We start from the raw sequence: 18,662 nt of genomic DNA, 5'->3' as shown, positions 1-18,662 counted from the left end.
CAGTCAGGATAGTGAAATATGGCAATGTCTGCATCATCCTGTGAGAAAACCTTTCCTCAGCAAGGACATTTATTTAGAGTTTCTCCATTTCTTCACCCACTTTGTGTTGGTCTATCATCAAAAAATCAACAAGATGGGATGGCTTGTATCTTGTGATTATAATATGGCAAACTGCAATTGGCTCATGAAAATGTACTTACAATCTTATACTGAATAATGCAATCTTACACTGTATGGGTTCCAGCTTTTATGTTCTATAATAGACCACTATGTTGTTCCAGTTTAAAAACCTGTGAATTGTTAACTATCTTTCTTTTCTTAAAGTAAAGGTCTAACATTTTAGCACTGTAACTCTGTTGATCTTGTAAACTGAAATAAAATGTTTTCCAGATATCAGTACAAAAGTACTTCACTACTGCAAACTTGTTCTGGTGTAACTTTTGTTATAACTTTTGTCATACTTTGTCATCAGATCAAATATTTGATCCATTTTATTTATTCACTTAAAACAGAACTTTGAACAAATCATCTGGACATTTTTGAGTTTATGATATAAATATTCTACCTACTTGTATGTTTCGCTTTTCACAAGGAGTCTAACAAGACTCCACAGAGCAATAAGTCATGTTTAATTTCTGCTTTTCTCCAGTGTAGTTTCTGTTTTCCTTTGCTCAAGTTCAAGTAAAAACTTTCACATCAGCAAGAAAAAGATTCACAAATTTATAAAACTTAAATAACTTTGCATAACTTACACATTCATATACTTCTAAACTTTTACTTCATATTCCAATGTGCTTGTGTTCAAAACACAAATGTCACTTGACATTGTTACATGTGTTACTGAGCAACATGGAAGAACTGCCACATATGCAGTTAGATTGTAATAAGCTTAAAACACCAAAAGATGGCGCTATGTTGCTACAAAACTGACAGGACTTTGTGAATGCCACCACAAAAACCTGAAAAGACATGAACATCTCAAAAATTAAAAGCAAATTAGTTATTTAAATCTGAGATTGATTCTACCAAAAACTAAGCAGAATTTCACTTAAAGTTGTTCTTTTATTATGTCTATTCTTCCTTTTAATGTACATAATTGTGAAAAAGCATGAGACTCTTTAAAGACTCCTTCACAACATTGGTGTTAGTAATCAATCTGATTACAAAAAGTTGCAGAGTGCATGACCTCTGACCCCAGCAATAACAGGAGAAGCATAAATGTTCAGATTAGGACACAGCATCTCCTCAGGCAGCTGGTCAAAAACTTACTTTTGATCAGCACTGATGTAAATATGTACTTTTGAAAAAATCAAAACAAATTAAAGTATAGAAAAAACAACTTATCAACATATAGTAAACAATAGAGTCATATGAAGTAATTATTCAAAGCAATTTCACATAATTTATTGTAAACTACATATGAATTGAGGTTAATACAAACTTTATTAACCTCATTTGGTCATTTATCAATAAATCATTTCTTGGAGCAATAAAAATAAAGATTTACATTTCGGCAAATAAAATGAATGAGAATATCATAAAAAACATCAAAAACGTTTTTATAGTTATGTTATTGGATGTTGTATGAACAGCATACAGTCACTGGGACGCTGTTCACATGAAACTGCGTCAAAGGATAGGGATTTAAAATGAAATGGCAGAAAAATCATTTGCAAGGAAGCAAAATGAATGAAGGCAGACCTGAAAGGATTGTTCCTAAATAAATATTTCTCGAACAATATTCGGTAAATATTGTTTCCGAATATCATGTTCTGAATGATGCATCATGGACCGTGAAACCAATCAGCCTCTGATTGTTGCTGCATTACTCTTTTATCTGAGCTTCGTTTCTTTTTAATCCATATCCATATTTACATTTTGCCAAAATGTCTGATGTAAAAAGAACTAAATGGACATGAGAGGTTCCCTGATAACCGCTGTGGCAGCATGTGGTGAAGCGTGACGCCATAGGGCTGGTCCACGCAGCCACGCAGCGCTTCCAGCTGCTCAGATGGGAGTGGGTGAGCTGGGATAGGCTGGGAGTTTGGTTGGGAAGTCGTAAGCGGATCCAGAAACGGCACAAGAAGGAAAGAAAGGAAAGAGGAGATCCAGGATCTAAAGACCTTCATGCACAAATCGACTGAATGTTGTACAGGAAATCTGACGCAGTAAATTTGCGGAAAACGGCTTTTGTTACCGCCACAGGTGACGGATCGGAACTGCGTGGATGACAAAGAGACTCGCGGTGGAACAGCGAACTTTTTCGACCGGGTGTGATCGTCGTACAGAACTTGGAGGTGGATTTCTGCGTTTTGTGGTAACGGCCAGTGGAAGAGCAGGACATCATGCCGCGGCGCACCGTGCAAGAAGTAACCGTGCAAGATGTCCAGAAGAGAAGAAGTCCCAACAAACACTATGTAAGATCCTTTATTTGGAAGATCCCAGCCGAGATTATTCCGCTGCTCTGCCTCTTTTAAAGTCAGGAAAAGTAACAACAAAGAGTGTCAGATTACAGTTTACCAAGCAGGCCCAACTAAACTATTAGACATTCCTGGCATCTGTTGCTGCTTTAAACATTAAGCTGACTGGTACTGTTATTAAGTATGAGTTAATCCTGAAAACCAAAAGTGGGGATGTAGGAAAACCTTTTATAGCACTCAGACACCAACAACCACTGGAAGAGACAATAGACCCCCGGTATGTGAATTATAACATTTGAAACCACCAAATAACTCACTGAGTATGGCTGAGAAAAATCTCTTATGGGTTTTGGTGTTATTGTGGTTGATGTGATCTTTAAGACCTACTGGTCTTATATAAATGATTCCCAATATCAGGTATTGACTGTCTATTTGGACATTTCAATTTTAGCCATTTACAGTGCTTTGGAAAGCATTCACACCCTTTGAACCTTTCAACATTTGGGACAATGTAAACATGCTCTGGTCTCATTAAACAAAATCCACTTCTTTGTATTCCTGGAAAATTTGTTGCTGTTTGCTTTCCCTACATACACCAGGAACACACCATCATTATGTCAAATATGGTGGTGGAAGCATCATACTTTGGGGACATTTGTCTTCTATATGGGCCGATGGAAAGACTGAGGTCCATATCAACTGAGGTCTATGGCTGTAATTTGGTTCAGCCATTCATCACTTTGTAATCACAGTGGTACATTTTGGATCCGCTTCAATATTCAATGATTTATAGGAATTCTGTACTTTCTACTCATTGTCTATGTAACTGATGTATACTATTAGTGTTCTGTACTGATAACCTAGTCTTATACAGTCGGTTAACCTTGATGTGTTCTGCGTTGTGTTCAGTTGAAGAAGGGAGTCAGACCACAGGAGTTGCTGGTTGTTCTTTAATGCAGGTTGCTGGCAGAGGCTCCACAAATAGAAATAAAAATGGCCTTTAACATGCAGCTCTTCCATTCACAGGAGTTGGAGAAACCCTGTGACTAAATAATAACAATAACTGCTTTGACATTTAAAAAAAATGTTCTTAACTTGTCAAAAAGAATGCTCCTCTGTATGCATTGAAACAAACATTCACAGCTGCACGTACTTGCAATTATTTTACATATTTCATAAAATGCGAGCTTAACTAAAAACAAGAAAATTTCCTACCTCTTCTCAGGCAGCCTTTCACCAACTGAGTACTGATGTCATAAGACACTCTAATCTTAAAGTGACAGTGCAAGTACTAGTGCTTATCAAAGTAAGTAAAATAATAAAATTCTTAAAATATAACAAAAGAAAAATAGGATTCTTCAGTGTTGATCAGGATTTAATCTTACCCATGGGAATGATCCAGTCAAAATCCAAATCTTCATCCGTCTGAGGCATGATGTGATTGTTCCAGAGAAAATTTGGTAAAAAGTAGAGCTCCTGGAAATTTATCTGTTTCAAACTGGTGGAAGATTGGAAGCAATTTTCACACTTTAGTTTTATAATAATAAACAGAAAATGATCATTTTCTTCCCACTTCAGAATTATTAGCTGCTTTGTTTTAGTCTATCAGGTAAAATTCCATTGAAAATATTGAAGTTTGAGGTTTGAAAGTTTTAACAATATGGGAAAGCTAAAAGGATATGAAGCGTTACCTTGTATTTCAAATAGTGAAGGCCCCAAGGTAACACATTAGGCAGAGGCGTGTCAAGATTTGTCATGCGTCAAGTCCTTCAATTAACTCTGCAATTCATGCCTTCAGGCATGACAGACAAGGAAGTCACACCAGTGGTGCTAATGCTGTCACACTGACGGCAATGTCACTGTGGACAATGGTCCTAATCATTACAATCTTTTATAGCCCATTGCATGAACATGTTCAATTGTTTTGCTTCTGCAATAGATTTATGCAAGTAAATATTGGATTTATTTATTTTCTATTTGTTGACAATCTTAGTGAGGATTAGGATTTTGTTACCATCGATTAATTGTGTAATTTTGCAGAGGAAGGGACAGAATCAAAAATATACAAGCAATTCTTTCTCTCTTGCAACAAGCCTGATAGTTTGATAGACAGGAATGCCAAAAAAGACAAAGCCGCATTTCTAACTTTTCTGCTTTACTCAAACAAAGAAGCTTCTATTGGTTTTGTGGGAACAGCCCAGCGTGGGCGCATTTGCCTGCATATATACAGTTACTGCAATCCGTATGACACCATGTGACCAGAAGCCCAATCAGAGCCACCATAGCAGGCATTGGTGATGGTTCAGCGCCCCTGTACGCATCCTTCTGTGAATGTTCTGGTTTGTGTCCATGATATACTGTACGTGTGAAAACTTTGGGACAAACGGGCGTTAGACTGCTGTGAGTCGGTGGTGGAGAACGTGGCGTGCTTCTGGCCCTGTGTCTTCTCCATCTGTCTGCTTACTTTCCAGTTCAACCCATGTGATTTTATGGCGTTTTCTGTTCCCCCTGACACTCTAAATCTCATAGAATGCTAACGTGTGCTCATGAGCTCACATGCACATGTTGAGTTCACAGAAGTTGATGTTTTCCTTTAGTTTGGTGATTGTATGATGACCAGACTAAAATATGTAGCCTAAAAGCCTTAGCTCTCTTATTAAAGTAGATAATTGCTTGGTCTCTCTTGCACAGACATAAACTCAGTGTGAAGCTCTGTATAATCAAATAGGTTTCCCTACATGTCTGTTTAGCAATCGCTGACTGCTGCCCTGCAAGAGAGAGCTCGGCCATAGTGGGCCTGGGAGTCAGGCCAGCAGCAGTCAGCCAGACACAGTGAGCCACCAGGGAGTTTCCAATCACCTCCCTCCTCTCTGCTCTTTTTTTATTAGTTTAGAGCATTGCCTAAAACTACGTCTGCTTCCTCCAGACCCTGGTGATTAGCTAAGATGTGTTTGTAATATTTCTACATAATAAAGCTAACATTTAGTTGTTTGCATCATATAGTTATATCTAAACTAATTCCTTAGTTTTTGTTTCAAAGATGGTAATCAGATAACTTTTGGTGTTGCAATAATGATTGTCTGTAAAGCTAATCTGCTGTGTCCATACAGGATGATGTTTCAGTGTTGGAGGAAGCGCTTCAATCACCACAGGAAGTGAAATAATAGTATATCCTGATGGTAATGACTGATGCTTGATGTTTGTCTTTCCTGTTCAGCCCTATAGCAGTCACAACACTTTTATATAGTAAAACCATAAAGGTGGAGTTTGATTCAGAAAGTTATCTTGTTCCAGCATTATCTTGAAATACTGGGATGTTTTAAGTTCACTATGCACTAAAATAATTATCCTCCCTTTTTTCTTTGCAAGGTTTACATCATCAAAGTGTCCTGGAGTGATGGCAGTACAGAAACCATTTTCAGGCGCTACAGCAAGTTCTTTGACCTCCAGGTGGGTGTTTAGTGTGTTAGTATGTGCATGTGTTACGACACTGGCCTGTATGACTGGATTGAAAATCCTAAAATAAATGTTTGTGGAAAAAGTGTTAAACATGCAAATACAAATAGACTGCTTTTATTTAGAAAAAAAAAAGTTTTATTGTTAATGCAAGTTTATATAGCACTGTTTGTACACCTGCCAATTAAAAAAGGAACATTAAAATAATAATAACCTCTTCGGAAAAAAATGCATGACAAGAAAATTGTGAAAATGTCATATTTTACAACTTTCTGGTCAAACGCTGCAGCAAGCAGTAATATGTTCAGCCCTTGTTGATAGTAGGAACAGTTTTGGCACATCTTATGGTTTCATGAAATTTGTTCAAAATGCTGACTGTCCTAATTTAGTTCTGGTTTTGGAAAAGCAAAGTAAGCAGATCTCTAAAGAGTTGTGGAGTCTATGTAGCTCATACTGAACAAGTAACTCAGAAACGTGTTTTTGCCCCTGGACATTTAGTAGTTTTAGTACCAAAAACAACATTTTAAGGTCTTTTTACAAAGGATCAATTATTACAACTGCTGTGGCTTCCATTTTTGTGTAGCTACTATATATTAGCACTGTCTTTGTTCCACTGGCTCAAGTTGAAAAGGCAGATTTATACAGAATATTTTATCAATATATGGACTTCAGACTGAGGGCTACACAATATCAGAGAGGACAGTTGTAGTTTCCTCTACATACCAAAAGGACATTCAGCTTGTTGGGTGGGATGTCTCTGCCCACCTGTGACCCACATGATGGTGCCCAAGATGTTAGATGACACAGAAAGTGATAAAAGCTATATCACTCCAATGGTCCAGTATCAAGCATTTTTTTTACTGTAGTATTTACTGAAGGCAATTTTAAAGAGAATAGACAACTGAGAATAGACAGTCTTATAGAGAAGCATTTTGGCTTCTAGTCCAAAATCAGTGTCTGTTGTCCTGGATTAATGGTTGAATATTCCCATAAACACACATATTAATGATAGACCTTTTTTCTAGAAGAGCTGAAGTTGTTGTAAGTGCACTGTCATATGCAGTAATGGAATCTCATTAAAGTCAATATATTTATAATAGAAAATGACCCAATAAGTTTGGCAACATTTGACCTTCTGTATCATACAATCAGCGTCTGCATTACTCCATCCACATAACACTGGTAATTAAACTGTGTGAGGACTCAGAAAATGTCCCATTGAAGTTAGCAGAAGACACTGATGAATGGAACAACCGCACTGATGACCACAGAAATGTCTGAAGTCATTCAAACATCATACTATTGCCAGTGTGTCTCTTGCACAAGGAGGAAATCTCATTAGTATCATAGTTTCCCTTCTTCTTTTGAAAGTTATGGATCTTTGGGGTCTGGCTGCATCAAAGCTTTTGAGAGCACTGACTACAAGATACCCAGCAAAGAGCTTTAAATGAGCAAACAGTCAATTTAGGCAACGCGCACGGTGAACCCTAACTGAATTCAATTCTTATAATTTCATTAAAATAGTTAAAGCATGCGGATTGAAATGAAGTCATGTAATGCATCATCAAGCTTCTCCGAAGCTGCTAATGCAATGCTAAGCAAAAGATGGTATTTCATTACTAATAGCATTCATTATTCATATCACTTTCTGTGTCATCTAACATCTTGGGCAACATCACCTTTCTGTCTGCAAGACGTAGTAATATTGTTCTTTTAGTTGTAAACAAGCTAACAGTGATATTCACTTAGTGAACAGAAGCAGGATGAAAATAATGACTTATTACTCTTATTTCTCTGGGTGATAACACAAATAATCATTTCAAATTTGCTTCTCAAAGTATTAGACTCTCTGGATATGATACTCCTAGCTAACAACACCACATGATTTAGAGTTAGTTCTGGTTCACAGTGAGGTAGCGTAACGTTGTTGGTAATATTTTCCCTACCTGAAAGAGAAAGATGTCATATCACTGTGAGCTTGTTCAACTACATTGAACTTACCCTTTAATTGAACAGTGAAACAGTGAACTCTGTTTTGCTGGCTGCATTATTTCAGCCAGCAGACCATCAGTGCTCAGCAATATGTGGGGGAGGGATAACACTGCACCACCCTTTTCAAACAGGAGAAAACTCTGGCACTGTTTTTAGCATGATCTCTGCCATCTCATTAAATTGACTTTAAACAGTGTGCTACTTTTTAAAACTGTAAAATAACATCATAATGGTAACCAGCCCTGCTGCAGTGTGATACTTTTACTTTGAACTTTTACTTCCTGGTATACATTTCTTCTAATCTAAATATCTTTGAAGATCTTTCTCACCAAAGGCTCAGTATTTGATTATGTAACTTTTACAAAAATGTAGAAAGTCAGACAATACAAATTCTGTCCAAATGACCTGCTATAACCTCCTCGAAAAGTCCTACATCATTGCATCGCTGAAATCAAGATCGCTTTAATGAAAATCAGACCCTTGCTTGATATTATTGCCAAGCTTAGAAACTGTTTTTCTTTTAATTATCAACTGAAAACAGATTCAATCCTTCAGCTAACTGTTTGTGCAGTCATAACGCACGATACACTACAGTCTGCAACTCTAGTCCTCGAGTGCCACTGTCCTCCAACACCAAACGAATGGTTAACAACCAGACATGTCTGCAAATCTTGCTGGCACGCCAGGGAGGTAATAAAACCTTTGGATTGAAGTTTGTTGGAACAGGGATGCATCCAAAAGTTGAAGGACTGTGGAACTCAAGGACTGGATTTACAGACCTCTGTGATAGTTTAAGATACTATTTATTTGTTTTGGTTGGTAGCTGTTGAAGCTAATAAAAAGCAAAAATGTAATCTCATCAGGGAAGCTGGACTCGTTAACTCGGTTCTCATTTTTATTTACATGATTACTTTTTAATAGCATAGTGCATTTATTTTTTCATCATGTTTCCAGTTATGATTGATATGTCACCACGACTGTCAGAGAATCTGATGATCATGTTTGACTTATTTTCAGTTGGGACTTTCCCATGTGACCTCACCAAGTCTTTGGTAGGGCAGAATGCTATTTTAAATCAGCGGACCTGATTAAAAATAGTGACAAATATACATCACCAAAAATACATCACCTTATCAGTTTTGAAATAGCATTCCAGAATTTATGTAAATGGTTCATTTATTGGTCTGATGCTTTACAGTGTTTGCTATGAAGCAGACAAAGACTGAAGGTTGATAACTTCTGACATCAGTCCAGGCGTCTGGCCGACATGGTGATAAAAGGCTGATCAAATTTAACTCTTCTTGATCATCGTTCACTTCATCATTTCCAGCTACTCTTTGTTTTTTCCTTCTTCCTGGCATCCCCATGCCTTGTTTAGTGACACGGTGCTGGTTTGTATGATTCAGCATGAGGTTTTAATAACAAAGACAAGATGGGGCAGAGGCTGGATGTGTCACTGAATGCATGCAATCGACTCAGCTGGAACAAACAGCTGATGCTTAAGATAAACCACAGCAAAGCATTTTTGTTTTTTATTATTTTTAATGGTATGTGTTCTTGTGAGACCTCTGACACACGTAACTTGAGAATGTGTTAAGACAGCTATTGGTTGTGCACTCCATAAAATTGCCCTTCGTGGAGGAGCGGTGGCAGCGATTGTTGAAATAAAGTCAGTAGAGGTCTTGTTTGGAAGTTGCCTTTAGCTACGTAGGAAACAAACATGTGGAACGAGCTGTTCTGGTCAGATGAGACAAAATACTGCCTTACACAGGGTTTCCCCCAGTGTATTTCAAACCTGGTGGGCTGCCAGGCTTGACTTGTCCCTCCGCCAGGCTAAGCTTTGCTTGTTTTCATTTTATCTAGCAGAACTTTTTGAAAACCTGTAACCCCGGACTGTATGCCTCTTTGCTGGACTCCGCTGCGTACTTCACGCTGACAGATTTATAAATGATGGGTTGAACAGAGTGCAAAGCCGGGGAATGCACCAATCACACCAACATTGGCCGCCTCACCCTGATGCAGACACCGCTGTCACGCTCGTCTCCTGGTCATGCAGGACATAGTTGTTTTGACATGACACGATGCCTCAAACTGTGCTATATCAAATTCCTTCTCCGCCTCTGCTACACTCTAGTCAGGCAGTTTTGATCAGATGGTTGCAGAGTGGACTTGTAAACATGTGAACAAATGTTAGAGGGCCAGCCGTTGTTGACAATGAAGAGCACAGATTGGAAAAACTGGTCTCATAAAGTCAGGGCCACCAAAACAAACAGTCTGTGGCGTTTATTCCAAACTCAACAGTCACAAATGGAAAATGTTGGTCCTTTTGGTGCCTCGGAAATGAAATCTTCCTGATTGCCTCTGGATTCCAGCAGAGACGTGCAGTGCACCGGCTGCAGCTCGTCATGCAGGGCCGGCCAAAGGTTGTACAGGGCCTCGAGCAGAATTTGATTCAGGGGCTACTCTTCCTCTTCATATTTTAATTATGTGTTTTTTATTTGTTATTTATAAGACTTTATAGTTGTGTGGTTTACTTAAAAGTATTGCCAACAATGTCTTCCAGGAACATATAATTACCCAGTAATATTTTTACATTTCCTGTCAACACAGTGGGCTGCTGGTGGAACACCTGGCAGGTTTTCTGGGGGAAACCCTGTTTCATGCAAAACAAGGTGGTGATGGCATCATCCTCAGACGATTCTTTTCTTCAGCAGGGACAGAGAAGCTGATCAGACTTATGGGAAGCTGCAGTAGAGTTGAGACTTAGTCAGTGGCTATTTTTTTTGCAGGACAACCACCTCTAACATAGCTAGAGCTGCATTAGAATGTTTTACATCAAACAGTCTTCTTATTACCCAAAATTCAGAAATGTATATTTAAGACAGTTAAGCCAATTGACAGTCTGAGTTATTTTGCAAATGAAGACTGGAAGAGACTGTAGCTGTGAAGTTTTTCTTCATCCCCTCATTCAACAGTCTTGCACAACCTTTGTTATGCATCTGACTAAATGCTGATGTAGTGAAAGCAGATACAGACTTGACTAAATTGAGTCCTTTCAAGTGTAAGTTTTTTTCTGATTCAGCAGAAATAAAAACAGTTTTGAAGTTTCCAGGATCCTCTATCTATCATCATAAGTTAAAACTATAAATACTTCCCTGACCACATGTTGTCTTTCTGTGAGTTGCTGACATATGTTTTGTTATGCTGATTATTTTGGGTTCAGTTTCCTCATATGAGTAAATGAATATTGATTAAAAGCCACATGAAGTAATTCAAATTACCCTTTAATTGTAGATACAAAAATCAGAGGCCATTATTATGAAAGTTAGGAGACTTGTGGTTCTTTTGCATAATTTGCAGTTAATGTCCTTATATTTTCAGGTAAGAGTAATTACACCATCAGAGGGATATACCAATAAATAAGCAAGCAGAAAAGCGTATCCAGCAGTGTAATTTGAAAATGTAATTTATTTAGTCCACAATAACTTATTGTTTATATGACACTCACGTTTGGAATCTGGCCTCAAAGCCAGTCTCATGTCACTGCTTTATCAGCAACGTCATCCATGGTGCTTTTAGCAGCTGGAGGCGTTCCCACAGAGAATGAATATTTGATGTTGTATGCTTGGCATAAATGACATTTTGTAGAGATGTTTCTCTCTTTCTCCAAATGTTTTTTTTTCCTTTGGATGGCTCTGATTACAGAGTAGATACAAGGTTCAGGGAGACACTGAGGCGGGGGTGTGTTTGCACTCCCAGCTAAACACATGGGAACAATTACTCTGTGTGGGGCATCGGATCTTCTTTGTCTCTGTCTGTCTGGCTGCCTTTGTGTTTATGGTGGCATTCCTAAGGTGGTGCTGTGTCACTGACTAAGTATCTGACTCTTAAGCAGATTGATGCTTTTCGAGCCAAACATTTTTCCCTCCATACATTGTCGACATCTTTCTTTTTTCTGACACTATTTTGGTTTTCCAATGCTCCACATTTCTGATGATTAGCCTTAATTTATTTCCGTGTCAGAAATAACATGTAAGGTTAAGTTAAATACACAGATAAGTTTAATTAGTTCTACTAATACTATTTTAGAAGAGATGTTTTCTGGTATATATGATATACTTGTATGTATAAATAAGTAAATGAAAACTCTGTTCTGATTACAGACATTTCAGGGTTAGGAGAATAACAGCTTCAGTGGTCTTGATTTGAGATGAGATGATCTTGAGTTTTTTCATAGAGAATGTGGTTTAATATGTGTTGTAATTCTGTTTTTGTTGTAGATAGTTAGTAAAATTGGTTTGTAGGATGGAAATCTCAGTTTGACTAAAGTCCTGGCCCGACTTCATCAGCAACGTCTGATTAGAGGCCGCTGTAGAATATAGTTTACTCAATTGTATTGTTTTTGTAGTTCCTAGAAGACGGTTTCTAAATAAAATGTCATTATGAACAATTATTAGAAAAACTTTCTTTCTGTATGTAATTAGTAATTTGTTTAGCTGAAAAAATGCTTTTTTCTGTATTTATTTTTACCTGTTGCTATCAAATGTGTAGAAAGATTTTCTGATAGGCTTTAATTGTTGAATTAGTTTTTTAAGAAATAGAAGTAAGAAAACGAGAAGAGATTTAGAGCAACAATGAATCACAGCTCATTGGCTTTTTTTCTGAGAAACGATGGAAACAGATATATTCCATTATGTCAGTGGTTCCTGGCTGCTAACAGCACTCAGCTACAGCAACATATGAAGCTCAGAGGGGAAAGAAACATACCATCTGTTCAGTACATTCCTAATCATTGTCAGATCTGCCCCTATTGGCTAAATTCCCTGTTGGAAGTGCTGATTTATAAAAAATGACTTCCTCACCACTTACAGCTCCCCTGTTTATTCAGCCTATTTGTGTATGTGTGAATGTAAATCCTACATGTGCCAATAACTTTCTAATCATTTTGGGGATTTCAGATGGAATTGCTGGATAAATTCCCTGTGGAGGGAGGCCAGAAGGACCCAAAGCGCAGAATCATCCCATTCTTACCAGGTGAGAGTCCAATAAACTTCAATCTACTGTAAATTTTCACCATTTTATACATAAAATAAAACACATGATTTTATCTTCTCTGCACAGTTGTCTTTCATCCTTCTTTAATAACTCCATGAGAATTGCAAACATAAATTGCACAACAGTGACTCACTGACAAGAACACATAAAGCACACATAAATGTCAGTATATTTAGAGTAGTTGACAATACTTAGTCCTAAAACAATCTGAAATGAATCCTAACACCTTTCCTTCTTAATAATACAAGAGACTGCTGTGTTTTCTGTGTGCATGACCGACTTTTTAAACCCTTCTGAAAGTAATACTTCAAGAGAGGGGAAAAGGCCTTATCCATGAGCTCCACCCACATATCCCCCACCACGCAGGCAGGCCTGGGTGGTGGGCTGGGGGATACTTTTTATGCCCATGCAGGTCTGGAAGTCATTGAGAGAAGTTGTACTAAGACAGCAGAAATGTAATGTTTGCATGAGGGAAAAATAGAAGAAAAAAAAACTGGTTTTCATTCTATGGTTGTCATAAAACAGTTTCTCCTGGATTAAGCTGCCATCTTTTTCTCTTGGTTTTAAGATTGAAATTGGAGATTTTTTCTGGAATTCCTGTCTGCTTCCTTCCATTCCTCCCTGTTTTCTCTCCTTTATTTCACTGACTTCTAGACATTCTTATTTCTTCAGCTCTTTTCTCTTTCTACAGAATCACAGAGAGCTCTTGTAGAACTGTTGACAGTAGGTTAAGAAGTTTTCTGAATTAAGTACACTAAAAACTGGCAGGACAAAATAGTCCTGCCAGTGCAGATTCTGAAGAATGTCCCCTGTAATCCTAGATCACATCACACTTTTCTCTCTATGGGATTCCAAGCTAGCATTTGTCTAAACTGCTGATATTTCCTCACAGCTTGGAAAGTTATTTCCTACAAAGCCTGTATGGAGGTTAGCATTACTAAGCACTGATGTGGTTTTTCCTCTTGATTAAGTTTGTTAAAGTCCTGAAGAGAGAAAAAGGAACAGTGGATGTATTAAAACACCAAAAAAAATCAAACAATAGTAAATGTTTAATATTCACCTGGAAACAAATATTAACAGTTAAATAAATGAAAATCTAAAGTAGGACAGAAATGTAGAGTTCTTCTCTGTAGAACTCTGGGATTATTATTACTGTGACTATCCAACATAACTTTCACCACTTATGCCTGTACAGAACAAATAACTAACACTTGACTTGCACTTTCTTGATTTGAGCCGCAAAATATTATCATGACATTCTGTGTATTGTGTCAGATTTGTTCCATGTGTATGTAGTTAAATATCTTAGATCATTTCACAGGGAGCACCAGCCAGTTGGTTATTGAAACCTACAAAGCTCCCAGTGGAACATCGTTTTGTTCTCAAGAGCCTGTTGTTGTTTTAGTTTGGACATATTTTATTCCAGTAAAGATAAAATACAGAAAAATCCTTTTCATCTAATATCTCTGAAGTTGGAGTAAAAGTAACCTTACATTTTGGGCTGGATCAACTTCTGTGTCCCAAATATCTCATATTCCATAAACTGTTCTTGATGAAGCAAAACACAAGCAGATCTGAGAAATTAAAGTTACCTCCTTGTTTAAGTTTTGTCTATTGCACATCAATATTTTATCTGCATGGCAGAGGAATTCAGTCTCTCTTTGGTTATTTGAATAATTTGTACCAGTCGTCTGAATGTCTCAGTAGTAAATTAACTGACATTCTTGACGTTAGTCCATTTTTTTACTTTGATGTTTAATGGCATAGATGATATTATGAATGTAGATGGAGACCTTTGCATTGTGACTCAGCTCTCTCTTCACCACAGCAGATTAGTGTATCACTGCAGACGCAGCACCAATCTGCCCATCGTTCTCTCACCCTGGTTACGCTTCCAATCCAGGTGAACTGCCCTTAATACCCACACAGTATTACTGAGTCTTGTCAACCAACACAGCCCAGTAACATACAGAGGCTTAAAAAACTTTGAGCAACAGACACTGACAGCCTTGCGGTTGAAAATATTTCTCACACCAAGGCAGTAAAGCTACTAAAAGATATAGTGAGAAGTATTGAGGTGCACCAGCTGGTGGTTCCTTAATGAGAATGTGTCGTAAAACGAGAACTAACTGGGCCAAGGTGTGGTGATGTGTTGGAGCAGGTAACCCAAACGCAGGCTTTTTATCCTTTGCTGGGATCTTTGCTGCAGGTCTACCTCCACATCTCTGTGTGAAAATCAGCTAGTATTTCTAAGAAAAGTCATAATTTTCTAAAACTGTCAAGATGCACACTCTGGGCTACCAGGCTGTTCTGTTTTTTTGGTGCATTGTTTCAGATCCTCATTCATCATATGCATCACTCGTGTCTGAACTGTAGTTTGTGCATTGGTTTGTGGACCTAATACTGAGGAGCATTTGAGCCGTTGACTTAGATGACAGGAATCATAAATCACTGCTTTACTGAAGCTGTTACTGACACAGTGCAATTGTGCTAATTTAACTCAGTTTACTGTAGAGTATTTCTGCCTTGAGTTTGGCCTAGTCCAAAACATAAGACACTCCAGGTCTTTTTTGGCTATTACTTGCATATTCTGCCATTTTTCTCCTGAATTGTGTGACCATGCAGAAATCATCTATTTTGTGTGATCCAGTTATTCAAGGAACCATCCTTCCCTTGAGACAAGTCTTACGGAATTATAACAAAATTTAGGCCAAAACATGGACACTTTTGTCATTTGGCAAAGGGTTCCTATTCTGGCTAATCATTTCTAACACAAAGAATCCACTTTTGTCGCATCAAAGCATTAAACTTCAAATCAAGTCCAAATGACAGGGTTAGATCTACAGCTGTGCCACAACAAACAGCTTAAACAGATTTTGAGTTATGTAAAAGTATTATCAACTGAAAAAAAACTCTGTAAAGAGGCAAAATATGGCAGCGAATCCGCTCATTAGGAGCTTAGCCGAAGGCACAGCTCTTTGGGCAGAAGGTAAATAACAGTGGACCTCTGTGTTGGTCTTACTGTAAGTCTTTTCTCTTCAAACTTCAGTCTTCTGATGGAAACAACAGTTTTTTGATACCTTTGGTCACTGCTGGCACACAGATTAGACCATAAAGTCTACCCTGTCTCTCAGCCATGGCTCCAGGGCCGTGGCTGCCGCTCCTCCCTCCCTAACAAGCTCTTTTCATCGTTTGCATCCACATGCTGCCTCGCATACAAAGTGAGCAGTGTTGAGTCAGTGCTTCTCTCATGACCCCACAGAGCTTTGGAAAACCTTCAAGAACGTTATGTTTTAAGAAGGATGAGGGGAGGGATGAAAATGAAAAGAAGAAGCAGAAATATTAATCTGGGAGGTGACTTTCAAACCTCTTTCAGCTTTTTAAAGCTTTTATCACTTTTAATCCTTTTTGCAATGTTCATTCTTTTCTGTGAAGGCAGACATTTTGTTGTTTTTTTTTTTTTTTGATTGTATAAGATAAAAACTTTTAAACATTGTTATTACTCGGATTTTTAAACATCTGTGTACATGACTTTGTTGGTGGCTCAACTCATTCATCAAAAAATATTCACCCTTGAGTGAAATAGAGTAATTTTGCAAGAATGTTTGTCAAAGCCTAATAGCGTCAGTGGCAGAAGGAGACATTTTCCCATACATGGTTTATAATAATAATGGCTTTTTGTTTTTAAACTCAGAACAGAAGATAAAGTAATTTCAGTACTTTATCTTTATACTTATACTTCAATCTGGAGAGACTCAGTCACAGAAAGAAAGCGATTAGAAAAGTTTATTGACGTGCATAAATTAAGTCTTTGGCGCTCGGGCCCCGGCTAAGGACATCGAGCTGATGCGATGAGCTCGGATGAGCATTCCCAATGCTGATAGGAATGTCATCCCCCGGAACCCGATGCTGGTGGTGGATGTTGGTGAATGAGCCAGGACAGTGGAGGTGGAGAAGGGGTGGAGGTAGGTTGAGCGCAGCAGCGAAGCGGAAGATGCCTTGGATGGATGTCCTTATCAGCTGGGACATGGTCGGTGATTGGCTGCGACATGACTTGGTCCAGCGATGATAGGTCGTCGTTGATTAGCGGGATGCGCCAGTTGGATGATGCAGGTGGGGCTTAAGAGTCTTCCAGTTTGAATTTACGCCTAGGTTTCATTTTATGAGCATAACATTCCAGAAAATGTGGATTACAAATACAATGGACCCTCAAGTTGAGGACCAAAACTGTCTTATAACTGCTTATTTTGGTTCAAACACCAAATATACTTTAATATCCATTACTCTAAGTGGAAACCATCTTAGGACAACTGCAGAAACTAACATCCATGGGATTTCTTATGTCTGCTTTCAGCCAATCAGCAGCAGGGATTGGCTGTTGCATTTCCAATAGCCAAGCAGTAGTATGTGAAATTCCATAGCACTTACGCATTTCAGCTTTCCAACCTGCATTTCTTTCAAATGCTTTTTTTAAACCTTAGATACAAAAAAGAAATTTGTGTAAGTCAATTTTCCATACATAATTTTGAGTTACAGTCCATAGAAAAATCTCCATAAATGACACATATGTTCATTTACTTGCACTGAAAGCCTCCCAATATCCTGAAAAAGATCTATAAGGTATAGAAAATGTTCTGAAAGTTCATGCATAAAATGTTTTTACTACAGTAATAACTTACTTGTTGGTTTGGAAATAAAAACACTACGCTCCATATGCATATAGTAATTACTCAACCAAGACAGCATAGAGATGGCAAGAAGCAAATATCTTGCAGAGCAGAGCTCGCACAGTGATGTAATTTCCTGTGGTTTGGGGCCATTTTTGTCAAGCGTAATAAACAGGCAGGTGTTTGAGCAGTTCGTAGTTCGTAGTTGGTAGAAACAATCAAAGTGTTAAACGAGATGTCTCAGGATAACTTCCTCTGGAATTTGTTTTTGCTCAAGTTTTCACCAACGTTTAGTCAAGAGAAAAAGTATTTCCTATTCTTGTGGTCTGTAATTATTAGAACCATTTCCATTCTCATTTCACCCTTGTAGAACATTATTGACTTAATCGACTTTTCCTCTACTCTTCTTAAACTTAAACTTTTGCTTGTTATGGGCATAGTGACCTGGTGAACAGTGTTGTCCATGTGTGGCATAAGATTAAAAACGTGACTTTTCCTGCAGACATAACTTCTCCTGAAATAATGTCTTCATGTCTCGCAAAGGCCAGCTTTCCTCGCGGCTCCTTACTCATCTCATTGTGATGTCAGACCTATTGATGCAGTGTCTGGATTGCTTCTGCATGCTAATTCACCTGTCATGATTTGCAGAAGCTTCTGTGCCTTTGCTTTGTTTCTGCTTAGTCATCCTTTATTGTCTGTTCAGAAGAGCATAAACTCTTTTACTTTTGTTATTATCTATTTACTTTTGAGGTCTAACATTCCCAATCTCAAAGCAAGTGTTGAATAAATATACATATTTTACATTCATCTTACAGATATTAAGGTTTATTTATCTTTTCTTTCTCTTTCTTTAGGAAAGATCTTGTTTAGGAGAAGCCATATCAGAGATGTGGCCATGAAGAGACTAAGGCCCATCAACGAATACTGCAGGGTGAGTCTGATGATTAATGCAACTTTTGAACCCCTCCTGACCCCACTAGGGACAAGAGTGTAAGAAAATGGATGGATGGATGAAAATTAAAACAAAAGATTGCCAGGAACAGTGGGAGAAACAAGCGTTCATCAATGTCTT

The 18,662-nt window shown here is 38.0% G+C and overlaps 1 protein-coding gene across 4 annotated transcripts in view; it reads left to right on the top strand.

The window, feature by feature from the left end:
• The first annotated feature begins 2,012 nt into the window (after nucleotides 1–2,012).
• The window catches only part of sh3pxd2b (SH3 and PX domains 2B), a 34,832-nt gene continuing 18,182 nt past the window's right edge, over nucleotides 2,013–18,662 (top strand). For all 4 annotated transcript variants that reach the window (XM_055051296.1, XM_055051293.1, XM_055051295.1 and 1 more), the window contains exons 1-4: nucleotides 2,013–2,417; nucleotides 5,790–5,870; nucleotides 12,827–12,902; nucleotides 18,445–18,521. In XM_055051296.1, the coding sequence (XP_054907271.1) occupies nucleotides 2,346–2,417; nucleotides 5,790–5,870; nucleotides 12,827–12,902; nucleotides 18,445–18,521 (306 nt within the window). In that variant the 5' untranslated portion in view covers nucleotides 2,013–2,345. The remainder of the gene's footprint in view (nucleotides 2,418–5,789; nucleotides 5,871–12,826; nucleotides 12,903–18,444; nucleotides 18,522–18,662) is intronic.

This window comes from Poeciliopsis prolifica, unplaced genomic scaffold (assembly GCF_027474105.1).
Source record: "Poeciliopsis prolifica strain line A6 unplaced genomic scaffold, Auburn_PproV2 SCAFFOLD033, whole genome shotgun sequence".
NCBI classification, from domain to species: domain Eukaryota; kingdom Metazoa; phylum Chordata; class Actinopteri; order Cyprinodontiformes; family Poeciliidae; genus Poeciliopsis; species Poeciliopsis prolifica.
The sequence above is the reverse complement of the archived record's forward strand: the minus strand, read 5'-3'. Positions and strand labels throughout refer to the sequence as shown.